The 22,483-nt window shown below is 37.0% G+C and overlaps 2 protein-coding genes across 2 annotated transcripts in view; both read right to left on the bottom strand.

The window, feature by feature from the left end:
* LOC114531818 (dynein heavy chain 1, axonemal-like) overlaps positions 1-16,640 on the bottom strand; it is a 42,014-nt gene extending 25,374 nt beyond the window's left edge. The window contains exons 1-32 of the mRNA XM_028553435.1: positions 16,351-16,640; positions 15,791-15,863; positions 15,635-15,717; positions 15,447-15,535; positions 14,454-14,753; positions 13,624-13,923; positions 13,086-13,202; positions 12,475-12,632; positions 11,460-11,674; positions 10,803-10,970; positions 10,444-10,574; positions 9,812-10,156; positions 9,083-9,308; positions 8,471-8,673; positions 7,409-7,706; positions 6,971-7,282; positions 6,280-6,420; positions 5,348-5,725; positions 5,093-5,161; positions 4,722-4,880; positions 4,288-4,467; positions 3,824-3,961; positions 3,664-3,744; positions 3,149-3,231; positions 2,706-2,907; positions 2,473-2,570; positions 2,238-2,343; positions 1,712-1,825; positions 1,423-1,572; positions 1,235-1,321; positions 765-871; positions 118-289 (exon numbers count right to left, since the gene is read on the bottom strand). Of these exons, the coding sequence (XP_028409236.1) occupies positions 118-289; positions 765-871; positions 1,235-1,321; positions 1,423-1,572; positions 1,712-1,825; positions 2,238-2,343; positions 2,473-2,570; positions 2,706-2,907; positions 3,149-3,231; positions 3,664-3,744; positions 3,824-3,961; positions 4,288-4,467; positions 4,722-4,880; positions 5,093-5,161; positions 5,348-5,725; positions 6,280-6,420; positions 6,971-7,282; positions 7,409-7,706; positions 8,471-8,673; positions 9,083-9,308; positions 9,812-10,156; positions 10,444-10,574; positions 10,803-10,970; positions 11,460-11,674; positions 12,475-12,632; positions 13,086-13,202; positions 13,624-13,923; positions 14,454-14,753; positions 15,447-15,535; positions 15,635-15,717; positions 15,791-15,863; positions 16,351-16,476 (5,409 nt within the window). The 5' untranslated portion in view covers positions 16,477-16,640. The remainder of the gene's footprint in view (positions 1-117; positions 290-764; positions 872-1,234; positions 1,322-1,422; positions 1,573-1,711; positions 1,826-2,237; positions 2,344-2,472; positions 2,571-2,705; positions 2,908-3,148; positions 3,232-3,663; positions 3,745-3,823; positions 3,962-4,287; positions 4,468-4,721; positions 4,881-5,092; positions 5,162-5,347; positions 5,726-6,279; positions 6,421-6,970; positions 7,283-7,408; positions 7,707-8,470; positions 8,674-9,082; positions 9,309-9,811; positions 10,157-10,443; positions 10,575-10,802; positions 10,971-11,459; positions 11,675-12,474; positions 12,633-13,085; positions 13,203-13,623; positions 13,924-14,453; positions 14,754-15,446; positions 15,536-15,634; positions 15,718-15,790; positions 15,864-16,350) is intronic.
* Positions 16,641-17,308: 668 nt separating this feature from the next.
* Positions 17,309-22,281, bottom strand: LOC114531761 (ras-like protein RAS2). Its single transcript, XM_028553380.1, has 7 exons — positions 21,988-22,281; positions 20,473-20,495; positions 19,621-19,700; positions 19,023-19,131; positions 18,848-18,889; positions 18,309-18,385; positions 17,309-18,169 (listed from the first exon to the last, which is right to left on the bottom strand). The coding sequence occupies exons 1-7, from the start codon at positions 22,169-22,171 to the stop codon at positions 18,103-18,105; spliced, it is 582 nt and encodes a 193-aa protein (XP_028409181.1). The 5' UTR covers positions 22,172-22,281; the 3' UTR covers positions 17,309-18,102.
* Between the last annotated feature and the right edge of the window lie 202 nt (positions 22,282-22,483).

Genomic DNA, 22,483 nt, shown 5'->3' with positions numbered 1-22,483 from the left:
TTTCCCAAAGTTCAGGAAACACAAGTTATGTCAAATCCAAACTGAAACCATGCTAAAAGATTAACAAATATACCCTATAAAGGTAAGCGCCCTAAGTTTAATATTCCTGAGACTTACTCTTGTTTTTCCGGATCCAGTTGGTCCAACCATCATCAAGCCATGACGGACAACCGTGGTCTCATACAACTGAATACACTTAGTTACAAAACCATCAACATCTTCTAAACCCATCTTTTTGCAAGATGTCCGTATAGACGAGTCCAGCTCACCATAATCAATTGGTTGCTCTCTAACAAATATCAAAATTGATTAATAACATGATAGAATATTTTCTACTTTAAACTTCATTCACACTACGCTACAATTCTCTAGTTATTGAGCAGCAAATTTAAAACGGTACTGTGAGAAAACGCCTTGTATCAAGTTTCCAGAAAGTTAAGGATATAAGTCCGCGAAAGGTTCGTGAGGACTTTTGCAATCATACGTGTTTCATGTATTCTTTGTGACTATGGAGTCACGTTTTTAAGTTGTTTCACCACCCAGTCTAACATGAGGTAAACCCTTTCATTTTGACTAATTTAACTATATTAAATCAGGTACTCAAGTTTCGTGTGTAATTTTACCCTGCCAGACCAACGAGGAGTGTTGTAAATGTAATCAGTAAGTATCTTTTATCAAGAGAGAGCATTCACAAGATATCTGATATATATATATATATATATAGAGCAGTAATCTAAAATAACATTTCTTCATGTAAAACGTACTTTATTTTTGGAAATAGATCAGAGACAATGCCATTGAATAGCTTGAGATCATCCATTAAGAATTTAGGAACATTTACATCTCGGATGGCACGCAGGACAATAAGCTCCTAAAACATAAGTTGGAATCGTTAAACGGTCTTTCATATTATTTGAGGCAATAGGTTTACGACAATTAATAAGAACCTAGCTTTTTATCGAGAGTGAGCAATATTGCATATTTTCTCTTATTATTAGGGATTCTTAATATTAGGGATAATTTATGGGGATTTGATCTAACCATGATCGGGCTTGATATCAAAGAAAAAAAAATTCGTGCACAGGGATTTGATTTTATTTGCATAAAAAGAAGGCTGTTATGTCACACAGTGAGTAATAGGCTTTTTTAGGGCAGAAATTTTCCTCGGCTTGGATATGCACGAATCCCAATTATCAGATTGCATCGAGTACTAAAAAAAATTATTATGCCAAACCTCTTCCATTGTAGGATTTTCTCTTTTTAGATTCCCAGCTGCTGATATGACTGTTTTTACAGCTCTCATCCCAAAATCGTAATGATCCTACCAAAAAAATTGCGAAGTTATGGACAACAGGACATAATAAAATATTGTGCGCTTTTCATCGTGTATGACTAGACCTGAAATTCATCCACTTTCCGTACCTGTGAGCTGAGTTGTTCTGAGGACAATTTAAATGTTGTTGTTATCTTCTTTGCAAGAACTTTGGCTTCAGAAAATCCGAACGAGAACAAACTGATCTCAGCGATCAATGCATAGTCGGGTACCATCATAGCGACTGGACGGAATAACGCCTAGTTGACAGAGGTTGTATGTTTGGTTAGGTTTTATTTCCGTTCGATGCAGAGGAGCCACGATAATGAGCCCTTAGATACTTCCACTGAATATGTAGCTACTTATACAACAGTCATGGATCTTGATTAATAATTATACCTTGAGGTTGTCAGGTAGTTCTGTCCTACCAGCATAGCCAGGATTCATAGTGATAAACACAGCACAGGAAAGACGTAGTTTTAGTTCGACGCCTTCAAACATAAACCTTTCCACCTGGTGAGAAATTGCAATGTCATTCCACATCTTTTTTAAATATCTCTATAGCAGTGGCCCAACCCTAACTATCCAAAGTTGCCTTATATTCAACCTCAGGAACATGCGAGAAAAGAGCTTCAATCTGATTCATCGAACAACAGTAGCTATGTATAAACAGTGTCATTCTTATGGAGCTTTTATTATTTAGTTTTTACACAAAGCCTGACCAAAGAGTCATTAAAGACAGAATATCATTAAAACTATCGTTTGAAAGCTACACATGCGCACATTGCCCAGTGTATTTCAAGTTTCTCCAGAGTGGAAAAACAGCTCTGGAGTTATGAGATGATCTTTACTGGAACTACTCAAAAGAATGATTCCAACTGATGTAGAATCAGAGCTTACTATATACATTAAGTCTTCAACAGACCTTATTCTGAAGTGCTTGTTGAATGGTGGATATCTGTTGCGCGACCACAGACAATACTTCAACGTCAATGCGGTTAAACTCATCGAAACATGCCCATGCACCGGAGCTAAAAAATTTCGACATATGAAAGTAATGAGGAATAATGTGTGGCACAATGAATAACCCACAAATATTCATCAACGGTTCGTAGCATCCCTATAAGAAGGTCAATTCTGATAAAATTGTTCTCCAATACCTTGCAAGTCCTTTGAAGAATTTCCCCATTGCCATGAAGTCCAGTTGATCAGAGCAATTGAAGACAACACATTGTATCGCCATAGCTTTGGCAAGATCCTTTAAGATTACAATTAACTTCTTAATATTGTGATCTGAGAAACTGTTTGATGACGTTATTTATTCTAGCAAAATGCCAGCAATTGATTATGAAACAAAATATGCCTGGCATAATTTTAGAAAACAAACTCATACCTTAGTTGTTTCAGTTTTGCCAGTCCCAGCAGGCCCTGCGGGTGCGCCACCGAAGGTCAAATGCAGCGCTCCAGTTAGCGTAAGGTAACAGCGATCAGTGAGAGGTGTGATAACCAGGCGACCACTGTTGCCAAGATATTCGTATCCGTATTTAAACTCGGCGTTGACTGCCCGTATTAGCAGGTCATTCTCCCAATAATACCTTGGAGAAAAGGTTTAGTGTCACCACAGAAACTGTAGTTATAAAAACTCCATATAGTTATAAACTTTTTTCAGTAGAGGAAACCCAGTTAAACCCCAGTTGAAACCCTATGTAGTTGAAACCCACTGCTATGAGTGACAGGGCTGTCGCTTCGAGTGAAACTAAACTGCGTTGCAGTATTTTATTCACAAAGCGATTTCCGAAAGAACGCAGAGAGCAAGGCATCTTATTCATTAAGTACCTCAACTGACTGATCCATTCAAAATCGTTGATATTTCGAACATTTTCCTGTAGCATTTTATCAACAACATCACAAGCGTGAACCTAAGATAGGAAGAAATCAAGATCGCATCAGAAATTTGATCAACAAAATTTTATCAACAGATTACTGTATGTGTAATCACTGCGCGTGTAAAGATGTCTTTCCATTGTCTTTATATAGGCTTGGAAATCTAACTGCTAATCCCATTCACCCACCACCCTCTCCACACCACCTCTTCACCCACCACCCCTCCACACCATCCCCTTACCCACCACTTCCCTCCACACCACCCCTTCACCCACCACCCCCTCCACATCACCTCGAACGTTAAAGATATTCCCCTGCTAAACACCCCCATAACACATTATTCAGAAGCACTTACCATACGTTTTTCAAGTTTTTCAGTGTTCGAAATTTACTTGCTTCATGGAGGGAAATCGAATCTACTGTACATGCCTTCATTTAGGACTGGGAAAATGTTAAAGCTTAATTACCTCAATGACAATTAGAGCTCCTAATATTGCTCTTTCTAACTTCGTCAACTGACCCCTGACAAGTGACACCAAGTCGCTCAACTAAAACAGTAGATTGTTAAAGTTCATTACAGCCGGATATCCTCGTCGTGGATGGACCACTAACTAAGAAAACACGCACCTGTTTTTTCAGAACAACGAATAATTCTTTGAGTTCATTTTTCTCCAAAGCTTCCGACACTTCTTTGGTCCAATGCATCTGACAACCGGCGATGACAATCTGGCCCGGCCATTGCAATACCCACTCAGGGCGAGGAGTCTAAAATAATAAAAAAACCATTCATATACAATGCATCTGATAGCTTTATCATTCCCTAATAAATTTCACCACATAAAGATCCAATAAGGACTCTCTATTTATTCTGATGTACATCTACAGAGAAAATCTAAAGTACGTTTTCCATTATGAAGTTTCAAGACATGATTTAACTATTCTTAGTAGGCCAATGATACCCAGAGGGGAGCATAAACTACATACGTCGAAACATGAAGGGTACGTGCTTATGAGTTCTATTCTTTAAATCAGTGTTACTATTTTTCAACAGAGGGAAACCTGAAAAAAAACTCCTGATAAATCAGTCGCACCTGTTCGTAGGCAACAATAGCGCGATGAAGGATGCTCTTCAAGCTCGCCTGCATGACCCTCTCAACCTCTAGTAACCAGTCCTCCACGTTGCCGCGAGGATACATCTCCTCGGAGAATGGTACCCCTTCACCATCCGAAGAAAACATCTTTGAAATACGCAGGTCGTCTTCAAATTGAAGCTGAAATATGAGATCAAGTTCTTTGTAAGCAGGTCAAATTTAAAAGAGCAATCTTATCTAGCCAATGCAGAAGTTACATATGTTGAGCCTATTCCAGTGGATAATTTTTAAGCTCAGGTAACGGATATTTAAACTTGGTTACGAATATTTAAATTTTTGAAAAAACATCGCGATATTATACAAAAAGAAGATGTCCGAAAATACTACTGTAAATGCAGCATTGCACTGAAATAACCTGCATGGGTATCACTCACCCTGGCAATATTTTCAAAGCATTTCCGGAGATGCGGTTGCACAGCGGTAGGATCTTTTGTTTGAGAAAGTATTTCCAACAATTCATCATCGGACAAAAAGAAGAAACGAGGAAATGCGCTTCTCTTTGTTTCCAGATATTCACTCAGACCTTTTTGAACCTAAAATACATAAAACGTAAAATTAGAGACGTAAAATAAGCTGTTTCAACTTTGAAGAAACTATATTACTAATATTAGGCCCATGAATCTCATTAATTCTTATCGATGTGGGGATAACCCCTCAAGCTTGGGAAGGACATTTGAGCCGAAAAAGGGTTACAAAAGGGGCTGTTTGTATGATAAAGATTTTATAAGCAAGAAAGCAGGTTTACCTGTTCTAATAATTTGTTGCATTCTTTGAGGTAATCAAGAAGGCGAGCATCTGGACACAGAGATATCACCTGAAAATAAGGTTAAAGTAATAAAATTATGACAGTGCCAAAGTACTTCATATAGAATAGGAATAGAGGGAGATTAGATAGAGTATCTTCCTATATTGATCACATTCGATAAACAACCGCTCTATATATCAGTATTCAACAGGGACACCGAGAAAGGAAACTGCAACAAAGCATTTTAATGCCCACCTGAGGGTTGCTGTGTGCATTATTCATAACCTTTCTCCAGATACGTTCCATTGTCTGGTACCTTTTAGACTCGATAGGCAGCTGCCTGTTTATGTCCTCGCTACTAAATATTGGTTCTAAATAAAGCCAAGCTCTCTGGCAGTTCATCCATTCGTCCAACACATCCTGCGTCATCACTAACTTCCCCTCCCAAGTGTTAATCCTGTCTTCAAAAGGTTTCTTGTAGGGCGAGAATGACATTGACTGCGTCATGACAATATGATCATCGAGCAGTTGTGAGCAGTCGTCGCTGACTTTGATGATGTACGTTCCTGTTTCCTTGTATTCCAATACTTCCATCACCATTGGAGCCCATTCACCTTCCATTTTGTCTAGCGCCTTGATTGCACATGAAAGAAAGCAAAGAATACATTTCAGAGACCGATGTTGTCTAATTTAAATTAATGTCCGTGCCAACCAGTCTTGCATAGCTATTATAATACAATATTTGCAAAGGTTTAGATTAAACTATAAGGCTTCGTTTACACGGTACCGTCGCATAATCTCCGTTTGCCGTTATGGAGCAACGGTTAGTAGCAAATTCTTATTAATTTTATGGATTTGGTATTCTATTTGGATTTGGTATTCTATTTGGATTTGGATTTGGTAGAACATTAAAAACATCATAGACCATTCAACTCGATTTGAGAAAGATTGCGAATTGCGACTTATATCCGAAAAGGTAGTGCATTATATTTCATTGTTAGATCTCTTCTGTTTCTTCTCCTTATATTGCATAAAATGCAATGATGATAGATCGTTAGATTATATGATCAATTACAATAAAATCAGGATTGCTCAGTCCTCCAGACGTGCTCTTGGCATGTCTACGAGCTCCATGTTAAGCAGTGCGGAGTAGTACGTTACCCCACAGGGAAGGGGGAGTGTCTTACCTGCTCTATCGAATACTCCTTGCCAGCCACCTCAGCGACCTTAGCAATGACATTGATGTGATCTTGAAGTTTGAGTTCAAGACATTTCGCAAAATTCAGATTTTGATTTGCAACCAGTTTAAAACCAAGATCTTTTGAAAGCTAAAAAACGACGTGAAGTGTGAGATGCATGCCAGAGAATGGAAACAAAGATTAAACAATTAGTCTAAAGCGCAATTCGTCCATTAAATAAAGCTACTGTCGAGTGGGCAGAGGTAATGTGAGACAATGAGCTAGCCCGGTTTGTACCTGGAATATCTGAGAGTATAATATGCGTGTGGCCCAGTGACGTGTATCTATAAACTTATGCAAGCTTACTGCATGACCAGTAAAGGTCTCATAAAACGGAGCTCACTGAGTCACAGTAATAAACTTCAGATATTCTTAATATATATACTTTATATACTTGTAATTTTGGTGAACAACGATATAATTATCAGCTTCTAGGTACACCACGAATAATATTTTTGCCGACTTTCTGTCCGTTAACTCGAGCCTGGTTGAACTGATAAAGGGCCCGGGGGTACTGGACCGAAAGCTTTGCAGGGAGAAAGATACGTGTCGTACCTAAAAACTGATAATTATATTCAGATGTTGTTTTCGGAGTATATTTTATATACACCGTCCTCCCCAACCGAACTTCAATAATCACCTGATCCCAATGCCTGCTTCTCATTCCGGGATTCCTTAATCCTTGGATTAACGGGATAAACGGCTTAAAATCTTCAATCCATCCTTTGATCTCATTCGCAATATTCTGAACACTTGGCACTTCTTGGAAATGACGAGCACATTTGTGCATTGTTTTGTACGAATTGCTCACGTTGCTTTCAAGTTGTTCTGCGTCAATTGTGGTCAGCGGGTCGTTCATCCACGAGTCATGCCATTTTAACCAGTCTGATGTTGTCAGCCACAGGTTTTTGTAAGGCTCGAAGTCTTTTAGCAACTTACCAAGTTTGTCATACTGGAAAGAAAATATAATTTGGTTTTTGCTTAGAATATTCGGTGCCAACCTGGTCAACCAACTTCACTATAAACTAAACTTATATAAATGAATAAAATCATCTTGCAAAGAAGGGAATGCACTCACCGATGTCACAGGCAACCCAAACAACCTTTCCCTATTATTATACGTCGACGCCAGGCCCTGGCATTCTTTAATTTGCTTTGAAATTCGTCTTACGTCATTCGCTATTTCGTGAGCGCGGTTGATATCAGTATGCGCCGCGAATCCAGCAATTACCATGTTCAGCGTATCAAGACGATCTTGGAAAGTAGTTTGATCTGATAACAGATTCTTCTGAAAGTGTTCTTCGTCGGTTTGCAACGCGAGTTCTGTTGCTTCGATTTGTTGTTGGATTTTGTGAGGGAAACCTATTACTGTCCATCTAAATAACGATGCAAATATGTGGAATTTAGGCTAGAAAACAACTCGAATTCGCGGAACTCTATCAGTTCTAGACAGTTCTTAGTAGCATCAGCAAGCTTAATTCTTTCATAACACATGCAGTGCCACAACTTGAAAACACCTTAACTAATAAACCTTGCTGATATTCACGTTTCCCCCAATGACTCATTGCAGGTTTTTGTGTTTTAGAAAGACTGGACACAATGAAGGTTATCACCTGTATTCTAAAAACACACTGACACTCAAACTCATTGAGTTGGCGATCTCAATCTTCTAGCGATTTCATACAGCTATCTCGAGTCGAATAAAAGCTTGATTTTCAGTTTTTTACCTTGAATGTTTCTAATGAGTAAGAAAAAACTTTCTCATTGATCAGTAATAACCAAATTTCAATGTCACACTCAATGAGTTTGAGTGAGCTTTTTGAATACAGGCGTATGTCTCCATGTTTTGTGCATGAATCCTTTTTTTATCAGATGAGTATGCGCATGCAGGTTTGGTTGTTAAACGCTTGATCAAGGCTAAGTTGGTTTAAGGGGCTATGTATTCCTGCACGGCCTGCATTTCTTTAAACTTTGTGAAATAGTATTTTAATTAATTCATTTTTTTAGAAAAACATATCCAATTTTTCAATTTTTTAGAAAAACATATCCAAGGGTTAAAATGTGGCCCACAGGCAACGTTTAGATGTTATTTATAAGGCGTTCTAGGTTTTCGCAATGCCCGTGTTAACATGTTGCTTACTTGGCATTGAAGTCATCTTGTGATATACTGTAATAAAACTCCTCGATCAATTCATAGTCCACTACTGCTTTATCGATCAGTTCTTGATTTTTCTTCAGTAAATCAGGAATGGTTTTCATATACTCTCGTTGTTCTGACAGTTCTTCAATGCAATTTGGCTTGTCATACAGTGTGCGAGCGATTTGTCTGAATTCTTCGCAAACCTGGAAATCATTTATTGAACAGTCAGAAGAATGAAAATGGAGTATTCGGTATTTAAAAAAGCTTCAATAACAATAACATTTGCAACTTGGCAACTTATAGCAAAATGTTATAACTCCCCTCTGTTTAAACTACGCTGGCAGGAATAGACGTTGCATCTGCATAAAATGACTTCACCTCCACTAATTTATACAAGGAAGTGGTGGAAACCGACCAGTAGATGTGTTGAATTTAAGTTTCCAAATTCCGATTTTGCTTAATATTCAAAGCATATGCATTGTATACTTATTCATGCATCCCAAAAAATATGACTGTCCAATTTCCATCTCGAATAATGCCTTCTCCCTAAACCCATGCACCTTACTTACAACCATACGTTACTCTGGTCGTACCATCTCACCACAATCTCACCTCATCATTTTGTTTTCTTAATTTCTTTGCCAATAACTCGATGACCTGATTCGCCAATGCTTTCCTCTTAGTGGCCAATTTCTGACGAACGCTTTCCGTGTTTATTTGAAAAGGACCAATCACGATTAAGGAAGGTATGCTGTTTTCCAGGGCATCTTTCTCTGCAAGATGTTTCTCAATCTCTTGTTTCACCTCCACGGCGCTGTGGTCTTGACTGTCATAATCACTGCAAAGGAAACAGTGCAGATGGGTTTAAATATGAGCAACGTTTTAACGGTTTGAGGTACATGTACGTTAAAGGTACATGTACGTTACATGTACGGTACATAAACGCTTGTTTTGAAGTATGTTATAAGCACCGTATTGAAGTTTTGAAGCATGTTATAAACACTTATAAACGCTTCGTTTTTCTGACTAATCATGGATCTACAGGACATTCAGTTAAAAGAACAAGAAATAGCACTGTATATAATACGGATTTGGGAAACCCGCAACGGATGCACCAGCATTATTACATCATTCTAACAGGCAACCATCTTCGTATGGTATCAATGATTACTCCAGAATCGTACAGGCGAAGGTTTATTTAAGGGGACTCCTAGCTGCATTCTTCGCAACTCTACCAGTTTGGTTTTAAATGTGTGATATTCCAAACCTTCATTCTCCTAACTAGCCGACCATCTACGTACATATCATTTATCAAAACACATAAAATGAACCCTAACTTACTTTAAATATTCATTGATATCCAAATTGAACAACTCCAAATGTTTTTCATACTCTCTTGCGTACGCTAAAAGAGGGATAATAGCTTTCTGTATAGCTTTTCTTATATATTCTCTCGTCTCAACGACCGGGGGTTCATTTTCTCCGACAGTTTCCAACAGTGGCGTTGCACTCCAAAACAACTTCTTCATGACCATTTTCTCCAGTTGGGGAACATTCTTTGTACAAGTAATTCCCTTGTCGAAAAGACTTATGACAGTTTGTTCAAAGTTTTGTAGGTCCATTCCGTAACCGACACCTTCTTTGTCCATCGTTAGGTCGACAAAAAACAGCGGGTTCTTTTTTGGCCTGTGTTTTTGAGAAAAGGAAATTGAAGGTTAAAGTTGAAAGACATTTTATTAATCTTTTCTTGATCTTAGAAAACCTTTTTTTTTACGTTGGACACTGCAATAGTCTATCAGGTTTAGTAAATAAACTAAGCCAACTTCATAGAAAAAAGCTCAGTGAGTACTTAAATGTTGTGCTTGGATGTCTATGGTAGGATAATCTCGTATTGATCAACAGCTCATTTTGGTTATTATTTTCGTTATGCTCAATTTTAATCGAGTAAAATATGTAGTGATAAAGTTACTTACTTGTATGGGCTGTTAATAATATCTTTGCCCCAGACGAGATCCTCTTTGACATGTAATACTTCATGACACCCGTCATGAATCGTTTGTTTGTACAGAGCCAAAGAATCTTGTACCAAATATCGTAGCGTATCCTAAAAAAATATAACCACTTAGAAATCATTTAAACTATGGACATTTGTGTTCAATTTGGATGAAGAGACAATAGACGCCTTTTAAAACTTTGAAAAAAAGTGTTGTCCCATTTAATCACCAATGTGTCCATGTTCTTGTCCAGTGTAAATTTCAACATAGTGAGTGCATTTCACCTGACAGATTGTCTGGGGTCGTGTCAGCCGAATTAAAGATAAAAAGTCACAAACCTGCATCGCAAAGTTAACAAGCTGCATAAATTTGGCCAATTTTGATATTTTGTAAACTTCCCAGATAGTTTCATCCAAATTAAACCATCCTTTTCCAGCCTCACTAAGACTTGTTCTGATTGCTGAGCGTAACGTGCTTAACCAACTGTCTTTCAGGAACAACTGAATCTATTATAGTCAAAGCAAACGTACTGTTTTTAAAGCAATTATTCCCAGCATTACCAGTGTTTTATTACCAGTGTTTTATTACCAGTGTTTTATTACCAGTGTTTTATTACCAGTGTTTTATTACCAGTGTTTTGCGAACAAATTAAAGTTTCCTGGCCATCCCTGGTAGTTTGTAACCTTTTTTAGGGTAGAAAAAATAATTTCTTCTATTTATAGATGTGAGCGAGTGGATTAGTTACCGATGTTCAAACAAGAGTCCGCCTAATATGCATCAAAGGACTCATAACTAATTACTCGATCACATCCTTCAAAAGAAGAACGTCGCAGCGAAAATCGCAGCAAATATTGCAAGTGTAAACGATCTCCCATCAGGATTGAATGTGATGCGCTTTTTACCTCGCCTATAGTCGGGATAACTCGCTCCATGTAAACAGACTCTTATAGATAGATATGTGGGTGGAATATCATCACATTAATCTGCAACCTTACCTGCGAACTTGCTTGGCTCTGCGTCTGTTCGAACTCCTCCAATCTCATGCTTTTAGTGATCGGGATTTGAAACAAACACATAGCTGCAACCCTGTTGCATTCGGCACGAACTTTCGCCATGGCGTGTATGACTTCGGCGCGTGTTAGCAAGGAGAGGAAGGAAAATTGGTCAAATTTCCTATCGAACGGGCAGGCAGGAACGTCCGGATTGTAGCCTAAGAAATTTAGGATAATACATGTACTAATATTATGTTATAGTTTCTATTATTTTAGCGCACCTATCTCAGCATTCTATCCATGAAATAAATAGTATTGTATATTATGACGTAGGATTGTCAGGGCTGTCTCTCAGGACACTTACGTATAATTGGGGTGCCTGTTCATATAAGCCCAGTTCACACTAGACTCAATTTATTTGGCACAGCACGGCTAAAACAGGTATACCAATACCCAATTTTATCCGTGCTTTCAATAAAAAGGCCGAACACGGATAGAAATGATACGGGTGCCCATTTTAGCCGTGCTAAAATCAAGCCGTGCTGAATCAATTGTCACAAACGAAGTTATATATGTTCAACGTCCGCTTACTAGTTACTATGCACGATTGCCTCATTTTGAAATCGGTTGTTTTTTAAAAGAAATCAATCGGGAATAACACAAATAGCTATATGAATACTGGGCTCTGGCAATTCTACGTTTCAAAAACGATGTCTTTCATCTTTGAAATCAGCGGCGAAAATAGCCCACTAACAGTCCAAGGACGGGACGCTCTGAAGATATAGAATGTGGCGGGTATATATTATATTTGAACAATTCTGGAAAATGTAACCGATGCAGGTCTTTCTGGGAGAAATTGGCGACAAAAGCCCCGTTTACATTACAGTGAATTAATAGGCACGGGTACCCATCTTAGCTGCACTGTGCCATTAAATCTGTGTCTTAATATATATTAAAAAGTCGAATAGAATGGTATCAAATTTGCATAGTGTAGTGTAGTGTGGCATAACTATCTTACCTCTTTCCGGGACAATCTGTTTCTCATCCTCTGGCAGAGTGACATACCAAAATTTTTGTGGCATGCTGGTTACCGTCTTGTCAAAAGATATTTTATTCATCGTTCTTGCAAAATCCAGCTTAATCTCGTTGCACAAAAGGTGAACTTTTTCGTCAAAACTACACAAGAACAAGTGACGCAGTATAACCATGCAACAGTTTTCATTAGCAAATTCAGAAAATCACATATACGTCAAAGGCCAGGGGCCGGTTGTTGAAAGCTGGATAAACTTGTCCACTGGATAGTGATTATTTCAAACCATTAAAAAAATCCTGACCAAGACTAAACTTCACAATTTTGAAGTTAATATAAGTAGCTTTTATCGTTTTTCAAAACTTTTTTACGACGCTTGAAAGAGTCATGCTATCTAGTGGATAACTTTATTCACCATTCGAACAACCGGTCCCAGGTGTATAAAAGACTATATAGTTAACTTTTAACTGTAGTTAAGGACAGAATTGGTCAATCAGAGTCGTGTATTTCAGAGTTAACTAGGATTTAACGATGCAAAATGCAGTTAAAGAGTTTTATACAACCGGCCCCAGGAGGATAATCTGTCTCTGAATACATACCTAGGCCCTTTCTTCAACATGCTTGTTTCACTGGCCCATTCCACCATCCGGTCCAATGAACATGTCTCGAGCTCTGCAACTCCATCCACAGGCATACAATCAACATACAAATGGTATCTAAAATTGTGTTTTGCATAATATAGTATACGTATTAACACTTGGCTTTTACTATACAGCGAGCCAGTACGGAAAGACCCGAGTTTGCTCGATCATATAGCTTAACACTCTTGAAAGGTTTGAAAATTTGGAACGATTTTATTACGAAACCGAGTTATTTAATTAATGAACTGAATCAAGCATTAGGTCGCAATTGGCAGAGCCGCAGGGCTAAGGTAATTGGCAGAGCCGCAGGGGAGTGAAAAGATACCGCAAGCTTCTTGGTCGCGCATTTGGCGGTAAAACGTTCAAAACATAGTATCTTTTTGGTGCACCACTCAAAGTCGATTCACTCTAACTTTATTCTTCATATATGCTGTTGCATGTTGACTCGTTAAATCAGTAAGTATTGAAATCGTTTGAAAGTTACATTTTCAATCACCTTAAAAGAGCTTCTGTCTGTAATCTCAGGTTGTATGCGTTAGCAACTCTATCCGCAAAGGCCATCGGGTCCTCGGCACAGAACATGAGGCGAATCCTTGGGATCCAGCATCCGTCTATGGTCAGCGAGGGTGGTAGTGGATTTGGTTTGGACTTCTCGGCATCTTTTTGGATATAAGCGTTCAGTTTTGTACCCTTAGGGATAACATTATGTTGAACACCACCAAGTCCGACCGCTCTGACGAAAAACAGTTTGTTGTCTGGGTTGTACCCAAGAACTCCAACATCCAGCCATTTGAATCTGAAGAATTAGAAGAAGGTTTATGTGAAATGGAGGACCCATTTAACACGGAAAATACTTAAAGTAGAAAAAAAAGTTCGGGTTCCTCTACCTCATTGGCCATAGAATAAATGAATGGTTAAAAAAGAAAGAAATTGAAAATTCGTAAACATTAGAGGCACATAATAGTAATGCACCACAATGTTGTGAAGCGACGTGAGATTGGCTACTTCATTACTCGCCCCCTTTTTACCCTTTAGCACAAGGGTAAAAAATACTGGCAATATTATTACACATCATCAAATACAAATGAACTTTAAAAAAAAAATTCGACACATAAAAAGTTCGACGTCTGAAACGGGCCTAATTTGCGAAAAAGCGGTTTTCAAACCAACTGGGGAAGTACCCATTCGAAACACGAAGTAAAAGAGATGTGCGGAACGCAAATGCAATGTTAATATAAGTTACTAAAAAGGCTTTCGTAACACCTTTATGCTGCTCATTTGCAGTAATTCAGACAGCGCCTGTATATACATCTTCAGGTAACCCACCTGTCAGGATCAGCAACATCCTTGCCAGTCAACGACAACAATGCCTTTCCTGGAACTGGTCTCTGGTGTCCCTTCACTACACCAAGATCCAACCATTCTCGCGGATTTCGACAGTCAAACTCTGTGTTGTCAAAAATATCCAGTGACAAATAAGGTGGGTAAAGTCTTTTGTTCTTCGGGTCAGCCTTGGTAAGATCAACTCTCATGTTGAAACCTTTGTGAGGCATTAGGTCGGATGTTAAAACTCCGCGTTGTTCAAGCAATGCTGTAAGGTCTTGACTTGCGTACAAACGTTTCAGTCTACGAGTTAAAAGAGAAAATACAACGCGAACTGAAAAGTTTTTATCGTTTTAGGCTTTAGGCAATTTCACCAATAATTGACTAATTTGCGATACATATCACTGATGAAAATAGCTGCTTTGTACCAAAATATCAGTAACACCTGTTTCAAATCCTTCCTGATATTTGTTAAAGAGCTTACAATGATCTGTACAGAAAGATACTCCAGGCTTTGCCCATAAACAGAAGAATTAGAACTCAACTATGATAGACTGGAGTCTTGAAAAGAATCTTGAAGAAATTCTTATAGCAGACAGGCTAAGGTAGTCTTCGAGATATCGTAGCTTATAATGACTCTTTAAAGTAGTTTTTAGAATTCTACGAATTAGATATGGATTGTCTGTTTTGTACTTTTCTAAATAATTTCCTATTATAGTCGTAAAATTTATATTTTTACTGTATTTGTATATTTGGTATTCTTACTGTGAATAATTCTGTATACTTCAGCTCTTGTAAGCTGCTATCCAGATTATTAATAAATTCAACTCAATTCAATTCACATATCTAAAATAGGATCCTTTATGATCTTACAGGATCATGTAGGATTCTATTAACCTACAATCTTATATATAGGGATCCCACATATATGATTGGTAACATCTTAGGTACATCTTCACAGGATCAGTTCTTCACATGCACTACCATTCACTTTACCTCTCTATAGCAATTTTTCTTGGTACTTGACCAGGTTCTGTTTCGTATGGTACTTGAACCTTTGGCTCCCATGATCCCCAGGGAAAATCCTAAAGAAGTTAACACTACATTCATTCCTGCTGGTGATGGCGGTATTGCTAATTGAAGAGTGCTGGCGCTAGTTTAATCCAAACAAAAATTTAACTTACAGAATTTGTCACAGAGGCAGTGGTTGGTCCAAATGAAATACTTGATTCAAATTCTTCACCTTCTGGGCCTTTGAATGTTGTAGCTGTAGGTTGAAGGTTAAACTTTCGTTTTAGGCTATTTACGGGTAGATTATATTGGTAATCATAATTACCAACCTTTCGGAATATGTTTTTCCTTTACTGTTTTCCAAACTTTGCTCTCATTTCGTGCAGGGCCATTCTTTACACCCTGCGAACAACAATCATAATATTCAAGTTCACAAAATTATATACGTACATATAAAATACTTTTTGACTAATTACATCACAAATATTTGATATTCTGATCATTGATTGATCATGTTATTGTCTTACTGATGCTGACAAATTAATTCAGTATTAACACAGCATCATGGTTGGTTTGCTGTTACAACTGATAGCTTGTACCTGGTACATATTATTATTATATGTTATCAAGCCATACCATTAATCTTTAGGTTATATATAAAATTGTTTGTAATCACTTGCGTTATAATGTTCCAGAAATTTTTCAGTACCTACCTTCAGTACCTACGAACATACACAGTTATGTCTTAACTCATACTTTTGTACACAAATTTGATTTATATAAAATGTTATGGATCTATGTAAAAAGAGCATTAGAGCTAACAGCCTCACACAGTAAAATCTATTGACGACATCCTATCAATCACTGGAAAATAAATGGCATCACCCACCTGCAATTCTCCTGCAGCTTCTTCGCGCAAGATATCCGAATAGAAACCACGTTGCTTAGCAGGAAACAACTCTTGTTTGAACGAACTAGTTGTCCTTCTGGAATTGGTGTGGAAAATGTCGCCCATTTTTCACACTTTTTACAATGATATCAGCCTAAAACGAGCTAGACAAGCATAGTAGCCATTGCATAAAATACAATCCTTTCACATTTTTGTTCAATGTATATTTCACAATCCTGTAAATTAACTTTTAAACCACAATTTGCAAAATTCTTTGCACAAAATTTAGCAAGATGGCGTCGTTGCTAGGAAACCGAAACGTAATTTTAAACAACCTGCACGCGGGCTACTTTGTGAACGCGGGCAAAATAACCAACTACTGTAGCGCGCGAAATCGACGCATTAACGCACCCTTTAAACAAAACTGAAAAACAGCACAATTTCAAAACCCAAGTATCCCGGCCATAGGCGTACTGGCGCAACTTCGTTTGGGGGGGCAAAAAAATCGTCCGAAATTTTTGCATTACGCAATGTGTCCGAATTTAAACTTTTACCAGATTTGTAACAATAAACTTGGCAAAGCGGCGGATGTGCTTTCAAGAAAGTGTAACAAAAATGGCCAAATAGAATACATATATGTGATATACATTACAAAATTTGGTTTTAAAATTTTTGGCTGTGTAACTCTTTTTCAGTCTGCCCGAATTTTCGGCTGAAACTTTGCCCGAATTTCTTGATTCTCGAAATTTTGCCCCCCTTTTTAGCGTACGCCTATAACAATAAAAGAGCACCGCCCCCCCCCCCTTGCCCCCGTTGGTAAAGACAATAGGAGCACTACCCCTAGTTCCTGTCTCTTGCCTATGTTTCAATTTTATAATTTTAATGCCTCAATTTCCCTTTCATCATAGTCCAACATTGAGATTCCATGTTTTCACAGCACCTTAATGTGTATGAAGCGTTCAAAATGAAACAATAATTCATATAATTTAACAATATCAAGTCGTACATGCAATGCCAGAGAATACAAAAATAGCACGTAATCACACGAATTACGCCAACATAATAACTAGCCTATCTCTAGTACGGATAATTTAGCTACGCGGGAATATATTGTTTAAAAAGAAGATTAGCCATTTCATTTGAATAAGTTCAACTTAACAATTCACAAAAAATCAGATAAAAATGACGTTGACTTAGGTGAGAAATGAAGCTACATTCAAACAAAGCCAAAGGAGATATTTTCCTAGTATAGTGTATGCCTATGGAATAGTGAATACGCGTCAGAACAATAAGTGATAAATCATAAAGAAATATTTCAGTATCGTAAATGTCACATGGTGTGCACATGATCTAGTAGACTAGCCTTTGTTAGGGTGATTCAAAAAAAAATACTTGAACATATTTTAAACGCTTCGAATCACAATAACAAAATGCTTTATGACTTATCACTACTAAAGTTTATTTTTCTATCAAAAACTCAACACAAATGATATGGCAATGTTTTTTCAAACAATGCGCTCTTGGGAATATTTGGGAAAACTGTAACTATAAGAAACATTTCTTCTATTTTCGCTATATATACTGCTTAGACTTGAACGAAAAATGAATAAAACAAAGTCAAAGAGGTGTCCTAACTGTCAATGTTTTTAAACTAACGGTCAACGTTGTTTTCTGACAGTTTCTGGACAGTTTTTTCACCCTGTACAAAGTATCTTTTGTAACTACGTGTTGTTAAGTTTTGTTGTTCGATGTTTATAGGATTATGCATTTCTTCTTCTTCGGTTTTTTGGGAGTCGTCTCGTGAGCAGCATAGAATTTCCTGTGAAAAAAATGGAACTAAAGTTGATTTCAATGACAATGCAACAGCCCATCTTCATAGTTTCTGCAATCCTGCATGCAATTGCTGCTGTTTCGGTGAACAAAATTGCTATCGACATTGGAAATCTTATCAATCTTACCTAATAGCTCGGACAAGGTCGTGAAAAGCGGCGTCAACATTTGTTCTCGTTTTAGCACTTGCTTCGATATATGGGATCTGAAGAAGTAGTGGAAACGTAGAAAAGTTTGTTAGTTGAGGTTTCCTCCTTAACATTAATAATAATAATAATAATAATAATATTAATATGAAGAGAAGCAGAACCACATCGGGAACATATTTCAAAAATGCGTGAAGTAACTAAAATCGTATCTAAGACTAAGACAAAATAGAATTGTAGATACCAAAGTAAATAAAGCTTACACCGAAAGCATAGTTGATGGCTTGCGTTTAGTTGTGTTCTACAAACTTTAATTATGTTTAATTTAAAGCTTTGGCCACGTTCATTTGTCAAAACTTTTCACGATGGTATTCGAGAAGGGTATTTGCATCTGCGCATATACCGTTGACACTGGCACTGCACCAAAATCTGACAAATTTACAGGTGAACCGAAATAAAGCACAGTTGTGGCAGTCCTCTATATGAATACAGTTGATAATTTAAATTTCCAGCTTCTGTACCTTTAATTGCCTCCCAAGTTCATTTCCCTCTTGTGCGGAGACCTAAATGCCAAAAAATCGCATTACTTGGCATTAGTCGTTTTTTTGAAGCTAAGTATTTAGCAAGTCCTTTAAAAATTTGTACAAAGTTGCAAATGCCATAAAGCCCATAAATAATTAGACATTCACTCCTTACCACTCTCTCACGTTCTAAATCGGATTTGTTGCCCACAATTATCATAGGAAACTCGCTTCTGTCTTTAACTCTTAAAATCTGATTGTAAAATTTGTTGATTTCGTCAAAGCTATGGGAAAAAAAGGCATGTTTTCATTCGAAATTTAAATACGTTTATTGACATTTGCTTGAAAAAAGTAGGCTTAAAAAAAAATTCAACCATAACAGGAACAATTTGTTATTACATCTCAAAATTCCCATTATAGTCGCTGGTTTACTTTTAAACAATGCTGTCTCATTTAAATATAGATTTCTTTGCAAACATGCCTGATACATAGGGTTAATTCTAATTAAACACGTCTTAGACCATAATTAATTAGATGCTCAAACAACTTTAGGGTGACATTGTTTCTGCACCCCCTGGTGGCATGCATTTCTCAGAGCAACCAACAATGAGCTCATGTAGCAATAGATTATTAGGTTATTCTGCTCACATACACATGCATGTTATTTAATATTTGCCCACAAAATGGACTGTATTTCCAACAGGTTGGCATGCCAACAAAAAACAAAGCAAGCAGACAGAATAACAGACAAACACATTGCTCAATAATTTTACCTTGCTCTATCTGTAAGTGAAAATACCAGTAAAAATCCCTCACCACTTCTCATGTATTGCTCCCTCATAGCACTGAACTCCTGCAAGCCAGTAAAATATATTAATGTTTTCCATTTGTATCTTACACTTTTTGAAAACATTTTCTGAAGTTTAAACTTAGAGACATAATTGGAGGATAGGTAGAAATCAGAAAACTAGTAGATTTTGTGATTATAATACTATATACTGGGAAAACATTCTGAGAACTTCTTTTTCAACACAACATTGATAATTTCAAAAGTTAAATTCAGGAAAATAAACAATCCAACTTATTAACACAGCTTCCAAAAAAATGAACTGGGCTATTGAAGGAATATAACCATGTTCAAACAATTGCACACAAAAAAAATTAATAACAAAATTAGCTTTATGTTTCACCTAGGTTTGTTTTTGTGTGTCTAGGTGGGTGAAGCTCCATGTAAGTTATTGATAGTGGTCAGTGGTGGTGATGATAGTGGCTAAATCAATTAAATTATGTCTGATTTAAATGTTTATTATGTATGATCAAAATAGCAAACAGAAAAATATTTGCATTCGAATATTTGCCATCACAAGACAGCAGGTTTAAGATCTGGTTTTACAATGTGAAAAAGGCTGATTAGATTTATCACCTAAATACAATACACAAAGGGTGGCAATGTTGTAAGCACCATGTCGTAAGTCATGATATGTTATTATCCTGGCTAAGACTGTGTTGTATGCATGTGATATGTTGTTAAAGAAACCTGGAGGCCTTTTCTACTTTTAAAACATGATTACAAAGGCTACAATAATTTAGCGATAAATTCCTTCAGTCAATTTCAAATTACGCACCTCTTGACCAGCTGTGTCGAGAACTAAAATAAATAAATTAAATAAACATTGATCAGCAAAAATTACTGATTAAAAAGTGTTGGGCATTAATAGTTAACAAAATAAACTTTTTAGCATGCCAATCAAATTTTGCATTTTGTACATAGTTTTAATTTGCCATTAGAGGGGTAATGGATATTGAAAAAAAACAATCTGCCTAGTTTTCTTACTAAATCCATCCAAGGCATAAAAACATATAAGGCCATATAACTCTACTATTTTAAATCTTGTCTAACATTGCCAAATTTCCAGATTGCATGAACCTGATAACTTATATCTCTTGAGTATTTTGATAATTTAGTAAAATCTCTTTTAGCAGAATTTAAAATTTGAAGATTAATTAATCAGGACAATTGCACTAGACTGCTGACCTGACATCAGTGTCTCAAAACAAACGTCAGTCACACAGAGATATTAAAATTTAAATACATGTTTTCTGTAGTAACAGCGTAGTATACAGGCCATATCACACAACACAATATACACAGTACAATATACCTCTAATTCTTCAAATATTTTTGTCCTTAACAGCTTTATACATACTGTTTCTAATAGACTATGAAAGCATAATTGTATTTATTATGATAATCAATTGATTAGTCCTTTCGTTCTGTTTACATTCAACTTAGCAACTTCTGGTCTCATAATTTGTTCTAAAGAACATGAATTCCTATTCTAATTGTCTATAGAACAAAATGTTTATTCGATGGAACATAATATCAAATTAGAACTATTTGCCAACGGCTAAATTTGTAGCCGAGAAAATCTGGTTTAAATTCGACATACACTTCAAGATTCGGCTAACAAGAAGCACAACGGAAAGCACTTGTGGTGAACAAAAGGTTTGGTGTATTTCGGAGTTGATTCTTTTGACTGGTGTTAAATTCGAATGAACAGCAACATTCGCGAAACATAACATTCGAATTCCAGTTCTAATTTCCAAAAGGAACAAATGCCCCTCCCATGGTAGACTAGCTATTTCATTAATCATATAAAACATGTTCTAGTGCAAGAATAACAAGACACGTACCATGTTCTTACGAGCAGGAAGCTAACTAAGCAAATTCTGCTTTCGGTTAGACCGAACACAAAACGTTTCGTGGAAAATGCGTTAAAAACCTAGCACCATTTATCACCGATTATATATTGTTTATAAATCTTACTACAGCCGTCAAAAATCACACGAAACAGATAATTTATGAATACAGAATAGGGTATTCGTAATTGAAGTCGCCGGAAAAATTCAGCCACAATAAATAGCAACAGAAGTAAGGGCAAACAGACTTGACTTCTGATCCATTTATGGACAACTGAATCAACTATTGGGTTGGGCAAGGAATGCTCTATAATATTCGCTAAAATGGCTAATTTGGCCTCGAATTATATAGCCGATACTTATTCTGCTGTTTAGTTTAGCGACTAAACACGCATAGATATAAATGTACAGCAGATTAGGAGAAAATTAACCGTACTTACTATCTAAATGTGCAACTCTCTCGTCGATTACACATTGTTTTCGGTAGCTGTCTTCGATCGTCGGGTCATAATCGGACACAAAATGTGATTGAATAAACTGTATAGTGAGCGCTGATTTACCGACACCACCGCCTCCGACAACGACCAGCTTGTATTGTCGTTCTGTGTCTTTTTCCTTCGACATAATTCACTGCCCAAATGGCTTTTCCAGTGTGAAAAATAGAAGGTTAAATCAAGCTGGTTTAACAGAATATTTTCACTATAAATTGACAATGTTCATAAAATTAATATGGGCGTTCCGAACAACGTGAGTCAGCGAGCCGCCTGCGGTATGCTCGTTACAAAAATACATTACCTAAAAGACGAATCAGGAATTTTTCGCATTCTATCGAAATGCTTCGTCAAGTGCCCGGAAATATTCTAGATACCGAAACTGTGAGTTTTGTCTCCGGAAATTATATCGGTGAGTTAGAATATTATGTGAAGGCTAATCTAT

This window comes from Dendronephthya gigantea, unplaced genomic scaffold (assembly GCF_004324835.1).
Source record: "Dendronephthya gigantea isolate DGI-Jeju-01 unplaced genomic scaffold, DenGig_1.0 000074F, whole genome shotgun sequence".
In the NCBI taxonomy this organism is placed as follows: domain Eukaryota; kingdom Metazoa; phylum Cnidaria; class Anthozoa; order Malacalcyonacea; family Nephtheidae; genus Dendronephthya; species Dendronephthya gigantea.
This window is presented reverse-complemented; position numbering and strand designations above follow the sequence as displayed.

What these genes read in the sequence shown, in the direction of transcription:
- LOC114531761 (XM_028553380.1), bottom strand. Translation starts at nt 22,171, where the DNA reads ATGTCGAAGGAAAAAGACACAGAACGACAATACAAGCTGGTCGTTGTC. An exon ending in TCACTTACAGATAGAGCAAG is followed by an intron (nt 19,132 to 19,620) that starts GTAAAATTATTG and finishes TTTTTCCCATAG; the next exon opens with CTTTGACGAAATCAACAAAT. An exon ending in AACTTGGGAGGCAATTAAAG is followed by an intron (nt 18,386 to 18,847) that starts GTACAGAAGCTG and finishes CTACTTCTTCAG; the next exon opens with ATCCCATATATCGAAGCAAG.